Raw genomic sequence first — 13,448 nt, forward strand, 5'->3', positions numbered from 1 at the left:
AGTAATGCTGCAATGTTCATAGTGTAAGACTGTAATGTTCATAGAGTAAGACTGCAATCTGGCAAGGTAAAAAACTATTACGAATTATGCAGACACGTAACACTGCAATATTCATAGAGTAACACTGCAATATTCATAGAGTAACACTGCAATCTGGTAACAAACTGAAAATAGAGAATACTAATTTTACCCTTCAGCGCTTTTTTATCTTCCAATTTAATTAAAATAGGCTGCCACGTGGCAGCTTGAGAATCACACGATCTTCAGATCTAACGATCTATATTGATAATATGGTGTTACAATAAAAAAATGTTGTCATATTAATACATTCCTATACTACTCTCATTCAAGTAGGAGAAAATCAACTCTATTAGCGAGAATAGTACATGCAAAAAGCCCCTATCAATTCTCATATATTTTTGTTGACTTATAAACAGTAACATTAATTCCTTGTGGCTCAACCGAGCTCGCTTGTCCCTCTCCACCATAGAGATAAAAGGAAATAATAAGACAAAAAAACTTATTATAAAACAATTTAAATCTAGCCTATACTATTTACCACTAAAATACATTTTCAATAAAATTTTGATTATAGCCCCTAGATATTATGTTTGTTTTCTTCAGGTCCAAATCCAATCAAACATGTCATTTCTACACCTACATAATATGTTCAGTTCATATTCTTGAACATTGAATTGCTACAAGAGATGGAAAATCAAATGAAATGATGAAATACATTTTAAGAATATGAGGAGAAGGCTTTTTTAGTTCTTTTCAGTCATATTTTTACCATTTTCCCCAGAGACCACTAAAAATTCTTTGGGTGTCTAAGAAATAATTTATGCAACATTTCATTAAATTCATCATGAAAGGATTATAATAATGATTTCATTATTTCATATAATCTTCACCTGAAAGAAAACAATATAAATATCATATTCAAAAAAAAAACTCCTCGAGAAAAAAAATTAGCACTTATTTGAGAAAAAAATTATACTCCTATTTTTTAATTTATCAACCATGTAACTATGTTTTGTTTAATACTATGAGACAATAATTTCTAAAATACAATTATATAATCTATTTGGTGCAATAAACTCTTGATAATTAATAGGGAGTACTACTACTACTACTAAATTCAACTAATTAATTAAAGTGAATCACTTAATTTCTCCCACTCTCTCCCACTCCCTAAAAATATAGCCACAATTAGAGGAATAGTGGAATTTTTGACTGGTTTTAATCCAATGATATTGGATATACCATGAATTGAAATCGAGTAAATTGATATGTAGAGTGTGACAACACCAGTGTTCCAAAATGCTGAGCCATCTGGATTTTGTCACTCCCATTATGTTTTCATCCTTAAATCTCAGCCCTCCATTCCTCTCTCCCACCTCTATATATACCCTACCTGTTTCTTGCATCCATATATTCTCAACTCCTTCTTCAACAATATTCATATATACAACTCTCCCCATCAACTTAACTCACACAACTTCACTACACAATCCCTCATCTTCTCCTTCAAATGGGATCCTTAGAATTATCCAAGGTGTTTAATCATATCCTCCTCTCATCACAATATGCATCACATTCTAAAGCATGCATAATAACTTGATTTATCTTATTTTTAGGCTCACAAATTGAAGGAAGAAGAATACACATGTGATGGAAGTGTTGATTTTCATGGACAACTAGCAATTCGAGACCGAACTGGAAAATGGTCTGCTGGGACCATCATACTATGTAAGTCTACCTCTTCTATCACATATATTTGCATAAGTTTATATATGTAATGCCTCAAAAATAAAAGGGTGAATTCAATCTTGGTCTACTTTCACATCAAAGAACTAAAGAGTGTGTCTTTTTGCATATGCACTAAACATTCTATAAGTTCAAATGGATCAAAATTGACGTTCTTGAAATTGACAATTTGGGTTGTGGAGGAAATTAATGTTGAAAGAAAGATTGCAAGTGTCCTAGTGTAGTGGCATGCAAATCCTATCACACCCACATCAACATTATGCATATAAATAGCCAATTCTAGTCCACTAAAATTTTACTCACCGTTTTAAGCTGAGTAACATTCTTGCTAATAAATTTTATTCAAAAGAGATGAAGCAAAATGTAACAAAAGAAACAGACTAAGATGACACGTAATCCAAGACTTATTGTTTGCATGAAGAGGGGAGGTGCCACTTGTTCTTCTCTATTCGATAAGGCTTAAATTTGGATTTATGGAGGAGTTCATATGTATTGGAAGACACTATTTTGGCTCATTCATTAACTTGCTTATGCATTTCTCTCTCTCTCTCACTCAAGGGATAAATCTATTTATTGCTTTTTCTTGTTTTTTTTTCGTAACCACTAGAAATGGAAAATGATCGACAACTAAACAGAACATATATCGCAAGTAGAAATTAATTTTTTAATATAATTAGAGGGAGTATAGTGTATATCACGGCTTTTTTGGCAAAATATGATAATGAGTGCATCGATGACAGCACTAAGCATTATTTGCGAATCACATGAGTTTTCTATTTTCTCCAAATTAATTAGTCTCCTTTCAAAAGGGTGACTAAATTAGTTTAAATAAATGCGCTCTTATCACTTTTACCGAACTCAAGACTTCATCACTCTTGTAAACTTTCATTAATTTTTTTTATTGATATTACCACAATTAGGTTTTAAAAAGGTTGTATCTTTATAATGCCTCCACTAAAGATAAAATATTCCCAAACTAAATATTTTGACGTAAAATGTGTTCCTTTTTTAAAAAAAAGTTGGATCTTTGTCAATTTCATCAATTAGCTATACCGCACTTCCAAATTCCCATCTCTGTTTCATTATCTTAATATTTAGATGTCAATTTGGAAAGCCTCTATATCATAGTCGTTTTGTTAGGTTATTTTTCCCTCCATCTCTCTCTCCCATGTTCAATTCTACCATCCTTAATTAATTTCTTGAAAGAAATTGAAACATTATAATATTGGTCTTTTCTTGTGTGGGTGATGATCCATGGAAAGCCAAGGGATGGGAACCTTTCAATAGTCAGTTGTAATGCTTGTATTTTTTGGGAAAGACTAAAGCAAAGGGTTCACGTCTAATTTTTTGCAGCAAGTGGAAATTAAGCAAACTATTTTCTCTACACGAATCTAGGCAGTATGTTACATAAGGAATGTTGATAAAATTGCACGTGAACATTGAATAATCATTCCACCTTCATTACCTAAATCAGTCTAGCAAATAGAATAACTCTTGACAATCTCCAAATCAACATAAGATATGTTGCTTTGTGAGTATTAGCAAACAATGGATGTGTTCTTGAAATCACTCTAATAATAATGAGAAAGAAAATGGACTAAATAAATTAGTTTGACGAATAATTTGATGTATATGCAGTGAATCAAGGTCTAGCGACGCTAGCATTTTTCGGGGTGGGAGTGAATCTGGTGTTGTTCCTAACTCGCGTGCTGCAGCAAGACAACGCGGAAGCAGCTAACAGCGTGAGCAAATGGACCGGGACTGTCTACATATTCTCTCTTGTTGGTGCTTTCCTTAGTGACTCTTATTGGGGAAGATACAAAACATGTGCCATATTTCAGTCCATCTTTGTCATTGTAAGCATCTCTCTATTTTTAAATACTTCACATGATCAGAAACTTTGCTTACCATTTTCTCCAAACAGGGTTTAGTGCTCTTGTCATTATCAACTCAGGTGTTCTTGCTCAAGCCCGGGGGGTGTGGGGACGAGAACACGAAATGCAACACGCATTCGAGTTGGGAGCTGGGGCTTTTCTACATCTCTATATACATGATTGCTCTTGGCAATGGCGGCTACCAGCCTAACATAGCTACATTTGGTGCTGATCAATTCGATATAGAGGATCCGATTGAGGGATATTCGAAAGTGGCCTTCTTCAGCTACTTCTACCTTGCATTGAACCTTGGCTCGCTCTTCTCCAACACTATTTTGGGATACTTTGAGGACGAAGGCCTGTGGGCGCTCGGCTTCTGGGCCTCCACGGCCTCTGCCACCCTCGCGCTCTTCCTCTTCCTCGGAGGCACCAAGCGTTACCGCCATTTCAAGCCCAGTGGCAACCCCCTCTCCCGCATTTCCCAGGTCTTGGTCTCAGCCACCAAGAAGTGCAGCGTGAGGATCCCAACGGGCGAGGACGCCAACTTGTACGAGACCAAGGGGTCCAAGGACGGTGGCCGGAAGATGCTCCACACGCAGGGGATCAAGTAAGCTGTGACACACTTCAACACAAGCGAAATTTATTAACATAAAGTTATGTATCATCTATTGACATGAGTTTTTGTTGCAGATTCTTGGACAGGGCAGCATTTGTGACACAGCAAGATCTCGACGAGCTGAAGCAGAATGAGTCCACCAATCCGTGGCGCCTCTGCCCCATCTCCCAAGTGGAGGAGGTGAAGTGCATACTAAGGCTGCTCCCCATCTGGCTCTGCACCATAATCTACTCCGTCGTCTTCACGCAGATGGCCTCCCTCTTTGTCGAGCAGGGCGACGCCATGAACACGCAGATCTCCAACTTCCGGATCCCTGCTGCAAGCATGTCCAGCTTCGACATCCTCAGCGTGGCCCTCTTCATATTCCTATACAGGAGGGTGGTTGACCCCATCGTGCGCAGGGTGAGGAAGGACTCCAATGGGCTCACCGAGCTCCAGAGGATGGGGATTGGCCTCGTGATCGCGGTGATGGCAATGGTCTCGGCTGGGATAGTCGAGTGCTACAGGCTGAAATACGCAAGAAAGGACTGCAAACACTGCCAAGGGTCGAGCTCCTTGAGCATATTCTGGCAGGTCCCGCAATACGCCCTGATAGGGGCATCGGAGGTGTTCATGTACGTGGGGCAGCTGGAGTTCTTTAACGCTCAGGCACCCGATGGGCTGAAGAGCTTCGGGAGCGCGCTGTGCATGACGTCCATCTCGCTGGGGAACTACGTGAGCAGCCTGCTGGTGTCAATAGTGATGAAGATATCGACAGTGGACAACATGCCCGGGTGGATACCGGGGAACCTCAACAAGGGGCATCTGGAGAGGTTCTACTTCCTTCTCGCAGGGCTAACGGCCATTGATCTCATGATATACATAGCGTGTGCGTCATGGTACAAGAGCATGAAGTTCACAGGGAAGGGTGAAGGGGAGGATGATGAGGATTATGAGGTGTAATACATCATCTAACTTGTGCTGCAACTCTGCCTCACTCAATCTGGGGATGATTTTATCCAAGTCACGCTTTGTTCGTACTCAAGAATTGGAGGAGAAGAGAAGAGATTCGTCGTCTGCGACTCACGTGCCTACGGCTTGAAATCAAGGGCAACTTGTGACAAGGCTCTTTAATTTGGTTCCACAATTGATGTGCTGCTCTCATGAAAATAATTATGCAACTTCTTTAACAGATGTCTATGTGTATTTTGATGCTGACTAAGCTTCTTTATCATATTTATCTCATCTTCGCAAAGTGATTCCCAAAGGAGAAAAGTGCACCTAACTTAAGGGTATCATCTCCAACACTCACCAATCACCCTTCTATACATGCTATTTCTACTTCTCTGTAGATAGATCCTCAATCCCAATCTATCACATTTGGTCTTGAATTTCACTAATACTAGCACCTTAAATTTGAGCACCACTTGCAAGCAATAACACCAATCACCCTTCTATAAATGCATATATCATAGCTTGCAAGCAATAACATTAACGTTGTAAAACAGTGACAATGTGATTTATTACTATAGTAAGAGTAAATTCAAACATATTTACCCCGATTTTGGCTCAACTGAAGATTTATTATCTAGCGATATCTCTACACAGCAGAAGCTTCATTTCCCTCTTATCCGTGCATCAACTCTGCACTTTGCGTACTTGAATATGATGCGTGGATTCTCGTCGCCAAATTGGTTGTGCTCCACTTTGGACCAGAGTTACATACTGCCCTTCAGCCACAAGACCCTTGTTCTGTAGATAAAATACAAAAAAAACATGTAACTTGCAGTATACATCAGTAACAAACCAAGAAGCAAGCTAAAAAAATCATAAAAATATCATTTTGTCACCAATAGAAGCTTCAGAGCTTGAGAGAAGGTCTCCTCAATATCATCTGTAAACTCCATATGTATGGGCATTGCGCCGTGATAAAGGGACAGACGCTGCTTCACCCTTTCACTGCAAGAAAATCAGGCTCAGTTACCAACAAATAAATATCTATAGACACTTTAGCAGAAATGTAGATGCTTATGGATATGTTAAGGCCCAGTCATTCTGAATGCATTAATTTATCTATGACTATGAGCATAGGCATAAATTGAAAATAGTCCACCTCTACCTATTGTCTACATAATCATGAACACAGCCAGGATATCTTATCAGATACGCATTTTCATGTTTTTTAATCTACGAGTCTCTCCTCTCAGTTTCCATACTAGTGGATTCTCACACCAAAACAACTGCTATTGCCCCCATAATAAGTAAAGTTATGGTCTGATGTTTATTGTATCATTACTCAGAAAGGACAAAGGTGGTAGCATAAATACAACTGCACTTTAAATTATGGAACTGGTGTTGGCAATGGTAACATTCGATCAGAGAAGTTTCAAAGCTGGGCGTAAAACAAAATTGTCCTAAAACAAAAGGAAACTTAGCAATAACGCATCATAAGGAAGACTATTCAGAGTATGAACCAAGAGACGCTTCTAGAGAGATAGACACATGGCGTCGAGGATATGGTTGTGTCAAATTATAGCTGTTAAGAATCACAAAATTCATGCATGTTATTAGGGAATGCTGATACTATAAAAACTTACACATTTGTAAAAGCAAATATTGTTGAAGATGGTCGATAATGACTCAAAGCTATTGCCATAGAACCTGTTCTTGTGAAAACTATGATTGGTGTACCCAGAGAGTTGGCCATTTCGGTGGCATGAAGGGCAAACCTATCACTCATGAGGATCTGCTATATCAAACAGAAATAACTCAAACACTAAGAAAAATTAACTCAAGAAAATGCCAAGTCAAAAGCTAACCACTTAAACATTGTAAATTAGAAGTTAAATTATGTTCACAACAAAAATCTTGAGCTCGGAGAGGATGTAAATAAAAGAGTAGTGGGAGGAGGAACAAGAAGCTAACAGAGGAGGAAAATCAAAGAGAAAGGCAAGAAGAGGGATAGGAATAGGAAGAGGAAAAATTAGTTATCTGGCTATTTATTGGCTAATACAGGAGGGTTCATAGCCTGGCCAAGGTTGTGACTTTGACCAGCCTTATGGACTGAAAAATGATCTACTTGTAACATCCCGTTAGAAATCAAGGAAAGAACTTAGAGATATGGTCACCAAAAACACGTAAACTACGATCTCATTTACAAATATTTACCATTAATTCTGCTAGAGAAATCCTGACATTAAGAACTACACACACCTTATAAGCAGCAGCTCCACTTAGTAAGCTGCTGGTAAATGGTAAGCTTGATTCAGTCCTCAGGGCCACAGTATGCATCACCTTAACTGCCTTCAATGGAAATCTAATATGGAAATAAAAAATAATGTAATGAAGAATATAAAGCATTAGTAAACTATTTTTTTTCATCAGTTTAAACAGAAACAAATAGCATAATCATGTATTAAATTGCCTTGCTAAGGTGCTAGCTAATTCAAGGTTCAATGATTGAAATAAGAAATTTCAAGTTGTTCATAAGATTATGGTTTGGTTGAAGGAAAGTAAATTTAAGAAAGTAGAAGTTAGATCATATTCAATATCCTGCTAAGAAGTATCAGTTCCAGTAAACACAGCCATTTTAAGTTGGTATAAACTGATAACCCAAGCAAGCCTAAACTATCAGTTTCATCAGCAGTTTAGAAAATGGCGACATAACAACTGGAAATTCGAACGAAGAACTTGAGCGACAACTTTCAAGCGTGTGTCCCCTGAGATCAAGATAACTCACTTCCCATGAGCTGTTTCTCCTGAAAGCATTATCGCATCCGCACCTTCTCGTACTGCAATCGCAATGTCAGAAACCTCAGCTCTTGTTGGTGTTGGGTGATCAATCATACTCTCTAGCATATTTGTAGCTACTATAACTGGTTTTTGCATGCTTCTACACCTTCTTATGATTTCCTCCTGTATACAAATAGGGAATCATAAATCACCTGATTAAATGAACTATCACTCCAAATATGGTCAGCAGACTAGAAAGCTCTGCAAACAGCCTAAGCCGTTGAGATAATCCAGAAAAACATAAGCCTTGGCATTGAAAATGCTTTAACCTAACCAGACCCATGCGAAACACATAAAGCCTGTAACGTAATCAAAACAATAATAATAATTTAAGAATTGGTCAATAAAAATAACTAAGACTGGTGTGCCTCTTTCACTCAAGCCTCTGCCTTGAATACACCTTCAGTCCCATTGACGCAGTGCTTAGGCTGTTTCTCCAAATAAATTACCAGAAAATGAAGGCAATATTTAGCTCATGCCAAGATTAACTCTACTTATTTTGATATGCATTAAGAATACCTAGATTCTTGACAAGCCTGATTACAGTACTGGGACCAGTAAAGAGTACATGTATACTACAGAAGAACAGAAAGATTAAAATGAACAACAGGAGAAGAGGAAACTACTACATGCAATGAAGAGAAAAAAAAGGAGCATAAGTGAACTATAATCATGCAAGATAAACTGTTCTTCTAATTTTTCAGACCATCAATTGCTCTTCTAAAATTTTGATTCTAAATGATATAAACCATGTCATGTTTTGCCTTCTTTCTCCCATCTCGTGGAATTTTGGAGATCTATATCCTTTGAGAAAGTTCATTGTAGTAATTCACAATACAGCAAGCAAGAAATGTATAAAGAGCAATACTAAATTCCATCTTAAGCATTAAGTACCTGTAACAAGGGAACTTCCTCAATCGGGAGTTCAGCTCCAAGATCACCACGAGCTACCATTGCCTATCACCATCATTATTGAAGAATTAATAAACCCACAGTTAAGACAATATATGAACATATTATGATGAGGTCACAGATAAACTAAGAGAAAAAATATTAAGAATTTAACTTTTAAAAGAATCCAAGTAATCTCAAAGAGTTGTTGGGTGGTGGGCTAGGGTTGCAGATATGGGAATGTACTATAAATTAGGTCAGTGTTATACATTAAGTGATTGGGTTAAACTTCAGCAGCTGTTATAATCTTACAGAGTACCGACTCACACATCTCAGCTCCACAGATTTGTAGTGTTAGAAAAAATCTGATGGCATAAGAGCAGGATCTATTAGTTTCTGTGTTGACTCCACTGTTTCAAAAGAATAAGCCAATTTAAAGAATACCTTATTCTGACTTTCCAAAATCTTTTCCAAACTTACACTCTCACATTTAACAAATACGGAGTATCTTACAGATGTAATTCTTAACATTAATTCACCAACAAGATACTTTAAGAAATTATTCATATTTTGTGTAATTATTAGATGTCGTTCCTTAATCTGCTCAATCAACCATTTATCGTCAGTAAATAGAATTCTTGTAAAGTAGAGAAGACTTTTCTTAGTCTCCAGTTCTTGTAACGTAACAACTTCCTCTAGCACAAAGGTAGCACTAACCCCATCAGATGCAGAAATGATAGAATGAAGATTTGGTATGGAATCAGCACTTTCAATCTTTACTATTGCACTAATATCTGCACTGCAACCTGCAGAGTGCAGAAAAGGTCTTTTAAGTCCAGTTAAGCATGCAATCAAAACATCCTACAATTTAGGATAAGATGGTCAGAGAACTCACGTTTGAGATAATCTTTTAGTTCAAGGACAACCTTGGCATCTTTGACAAAGAAACAGCATAGAAATCAACTTGGTTATCCACACCGAACTTAATGTCTTCCCAGTCTTTGTCTGTGACAATTGCAAATGCCACACAGTTGAAGAGTTACCATTCTGGTAAGTATATTAGAAAAAACAGAAAATGATACTTACAAATCAGAGCATTGGAAAAACTCAACCAACCTGTTATTGAAGGGAGTGTCGCACTTTTCCCGCGCACATTCAGATGACGCCTTGACTTCAGTTCTCCACCATCAACTACTTCACATTTTACCAAATTTTCTGTCTTTGATTTCACAGCAAAAGACATCATTCCACCTATAAAAGATAGTCACCCGTAGTAAGTTTACTTAGTAACAAAGCTAATCAATAGATACTGCAATGGAACTATCTGCAGAATAAGCATCATATTTACCCCATACATCCAGTTGTGATGCAATTAACTTGCATGCACAATCTCACTTATACATTCAAACAACCTTAACTCCCATGAATTCTATACAAAAGTTATACCCATTCTACAAATGCATAAAAAGCTAAAAGGCATTAAACATTCCTCCCTATATCATACTCATATTTAAATTCCTCTTGTGATATATAAATATATAATTAGTTAATTAATAGAAGTGAAACAAAAGAACATTCCAATTATAAAAGATACCTAATGCATCCTATTGTTGGCATGTAAGGAGGATGATTCACATGGTTCGAGTGCAATTTATAACTGTAACTTTCAGAAGGTATACAGAAATCAATATAAAAAGCGTAAAAGCTTGTGTCCTGTCTGATGGGTCAAGATCCATGAGGCTGTGCCCATAAACTCATATATAAAGACATATTTATAGTTATTCTCTCTTTCATTTTTCTTTGTTTTTGATATTTTGCTAGTGACTGGATCAAGATCTTGACCCGTCAGACAATGTTATATACAAAACACATCCTATATAAAGTAAAAACACCATCTGTGCTACTTAAGAATAAAATATGGGCAAATGACTGAAAAAAGTACACCTTCTGACTTCACCATATAACAGATAGTACTCACCATCAACCAGTATAATATCTCCAACAGCAACATCATTTATGAAGTCATCATAATTAACACTAACTGTGTCAGCTGTACTGACTCCTCTTTTGATTGTAAAATTGAACTCTTGTCCCTCCTTGAGAAGGATCGGCTGTGGAACATCCCCACTTCTAACCTCAGGGCCCTAAATGAAGATCATTAAGGTTTATATAGAGTTCATCATGATGTTTTGTTTTATAACTGATTTACATTTTGAGTCAAAAAGAACAATTTTATGTTGTTTATGGTATAATAGGAAAGTACAAAGAAAAAGCAAAAGTGGAAAAAATTAAGTAGACAACTCAAGACGAGCTTATGGCAATCACATGCAAAAAGAATCATATTATCATGCTTAACGAAGGTAAAAAAATTGGGTCCATATTTAAGTTGTCCTGTAAAAATATAAACTAATTATGCAGTGATATGGACATGAGAACAGATTTTAGGATTATCCTTTATTATGTGCCAGTAACTATGTAGGATTCTGTATAAGTAGATAGTTCAGATGCAAAACGTTGAGACATGCAGCCGTTACCCTTGGTATCTAACATTATGGCAACAACTCTGTCCTCAAATTGTGCATTGTATTCTTTGACCAGATCTATAGTTTTTTTGGTGTGATGCATGATCACCATGAGACATATTTAAGCGAGCCACATTCATTCCAGCTTCAGCCAGTTTCCAGATCATATCGCGCGAGCTACTTGAAGGGCCAATAGTACAGATGATCTTCGTTTTCCTTTGAGAATTTAAATTAACCCGAGTCAGCCTCCAATTGTTATCAATAGACTGAAACGCAGAACAATTCAAGTTACCTTTTAGGATAAACACATAGTATGTTGGAAAAAAAAATTAAAGAGATGCCAGTAATACAATGGCAACATGCCATCATTCAAACATTTAGCACAGCTGAACCGACTTTCTATTGTATTAAATCGAGGAAGTAAATGACGGAGCAGGCAACTTGGGCAATCCTAATTTGCAGTCGGTCATTGTCAATAGAGATTTATACATTCAGCTATGCATCATGAACGAGATACAATGCACTAATGTTATATATGCAACAAGTACCTCTGCATGATGAGTAATCGACTTTCTTCAGGAGATCACGAAATAAACAGAGCAACTAGGTAAACTTGATTCACAATCAGATTAAGACCGTCCAAATTTAATGAATTAAACATGTTTTCCCATTATAGACATAAATCATCAACAAATATTCAAATCACATGCATTAATTCCTCCAATGTCGAAAATAAACCTTTTTTCTTCAAATCACCCAATATTCCAAATTCCAAATGAAAACACAGGTGCGGGTACGGAGAGAAATTGAATACGTACGGGGAATGCAAAACCGTTGGGCGGAAAGGCAGTAACGATGGAATCAGAGTCCGTAGCTTTGTCGTCATAGCTGCAGCGGGTACTGGTAGAAGAGAGACGAAGGCGGAGTGGTGGTCTAGGTAATTGGCAGTGGAATAAAATATCGGTGACCGTGTTGCCGGAAGACGTGAGGCTATCAGGTGTTGAAGACATGAAAGAGGAAGAAGGAGGCAGGTTTACGGTCGCCGTTGCCATTGCCGTCGTCGCCATCGCAAAAAAGAGCATATATAAAATGGTTATGAATTGTGAGCTAGGTAAAAAAACGGTTATATATTATAAGCGACGTATAAAAATAGAGCAATAATGGCGGCAATCACACAGGCGCAGAGTCGGGAAGATGAAGATTCTCCGTCGACTCCTCTTTGGTTGGTTTAGGGCATCAGTGGGGCGCCCTAAGGCGCGCACTAAAGCCCGCCCCCTATGCACCACCACCGTCAGCATTTTATCCTCCTACCCTTTCACCTGCAGTGGGTCGCCCCAATGTAGCATTTGTCATTTTTTAGTTAATGGTTGTATTTTTTAATTAGTTTGCATTAGTTTGCGCTTTAGGTTTTACTATTGTTTTGTTAATTAGTTTAAGTGTCGATTAACTATAAAACGGCAAATACTACATTGATTAAAAAATTACACCGAGTTAGACATAAAAAAAAGTGGACTACTCTACAAAAGCCCCAACTTCCAACGCAGCTCATCGATCAACCCCTGGAGGTATTCGGCTCTGGCCGAGTCCGTACACTTCAAGAGGGCGTTATGTGTGTCCAACAACGTCCGCGCCGTCGAGGCCGTTGCCAACTCCGCGTAGGCAAGTGCCGACGGGGTCGGGATCGAACGACCGATATTCGCCAGGTTGTACCCGGCCAACGTGCACCACCTCCAACATCGGACTATTGAGACTTGAGTAATCACTGGAATCCATTTTCTAGTGTAAATTGAGAGTGGAAATGCGAATGAAAATGTTACAAATGAAGGTGGGGTTAGGGGTATTTATATAAATGAATTTTTTGAATTTAAAAAAAAAAAACATGTTGCATTGTCCGCGTCGCCCACGGTGGGCGGACGATGGCGCGGACGATGCCCTATCATCCGTGCTTCCTCCGCGGACTATCTGTCGGGCGAGGACGACGCACCGTCCATCGTCCGCGCACCTACA

General features: G+C 37.9%; 2 protein-coding genes across 2 annotated transcripts; one reads left to right on the top strand and one right to left on the bottom strand.

The window, feature by feature from the left end:
• Positions 1 to 1,441: 1,441 nt before the first annotated feature.
• On the top strand, positions 1,442 to 5,503 carry LOC121789617 (protein NRT1/ PTR FAMILY 7.3-like). Its single transcript, XM_042188038.1, has 5 exons — positions 1,442 to 1,555; positions 1,638 to 1,749; positions 3,406 to 3,623; positions 3,692 to 4,248; positions 4,332 to 5,503. The coding sequence occupies exons 1-5, from the start codon at positions 1,532 to 1,534 to the stop codon at positions 5,197 to 5,199; spliced, it is 1,779 nt and encodes a 592-aa protein (XP_042043972.1). The 5' UTR covers positions 1,442 to 1,531; the 3' UTR covers positions 5,200 to 5,503.
• Positions 5,504 to 5,673: 170 nt separating this feature from the next.
• LOC121789618 (pyruvate kinase isozyme G, chloroplastic-like) lies at positions 5,674 to 12,694 on the bottom strand. The gene is given in 13 exon segments (XM_042188039.1): positions 5,674 to 5,988; positions 6,087 to 6,195; positions 6,834 to 6,982; positions 7,450 to 7,552; positions 7,976 to 8,151; positions 8,923 to 8,985; positions 9,637 to 9,725; positions 9,815 to 9,865; positions 9,868 to 9,924; positions 10,036 to 10,170; positions 10,898 to 11,062; positions 11,454 to 11,707; positions 12,260 to 12,694. Coding segments are annotated over 12 exon segments (1,311 nt in total). The 5' UTR covers positions 11,554 to 11,707; positions 12,260 to 12,694; the 3' UTR covers positions 5,674 to 5,874.
• Between the last annotated feature and the right edge of the window lie 754 nt (positions 12,695 to 13,448).

This window comes from Salvia splendens, unplaced genomic scaffold, assembly GCF_004379255.2.
Source record: "Salvia splendens isolate huo1 unplaced genomic scaffold, SspV2 ctg291, whole genome shotgun sequence".
Taxonomy (NCBI): domain Eukaryota; kingdom Viridiplantae; phylum Streptophyta; class Magnoliopsida; order Lamiales; family Lamiaceae; genus Salvia; species Salvia splendens.

What these genes read in the sequence shown, in the direction of transcription:
- LOC121789617 (XM_042188038.1), top strand. Translation starts at nt 1,532, where the DNA reads ATGGGATCCTTAGAATTATCCAAG. An exon ending in GATCCTTAGAATTATCCAAG is followed by an intron (nt 1,556 to 1,637) that starts GTGTTTAATCAT and finishes TCTTATTTTTAG; the next exon opens with GCTCACAAATTGAAGGAAGA. An exon ending in TTCAGTCCATCTTTGTCATT is followed by an intron (nt 3,624 to 3,691) that starts GTAAGCATCTCT and finishes TTCTCCAAACAG; the next exon opens with GGTTTAGTGCTCTTGTCATT.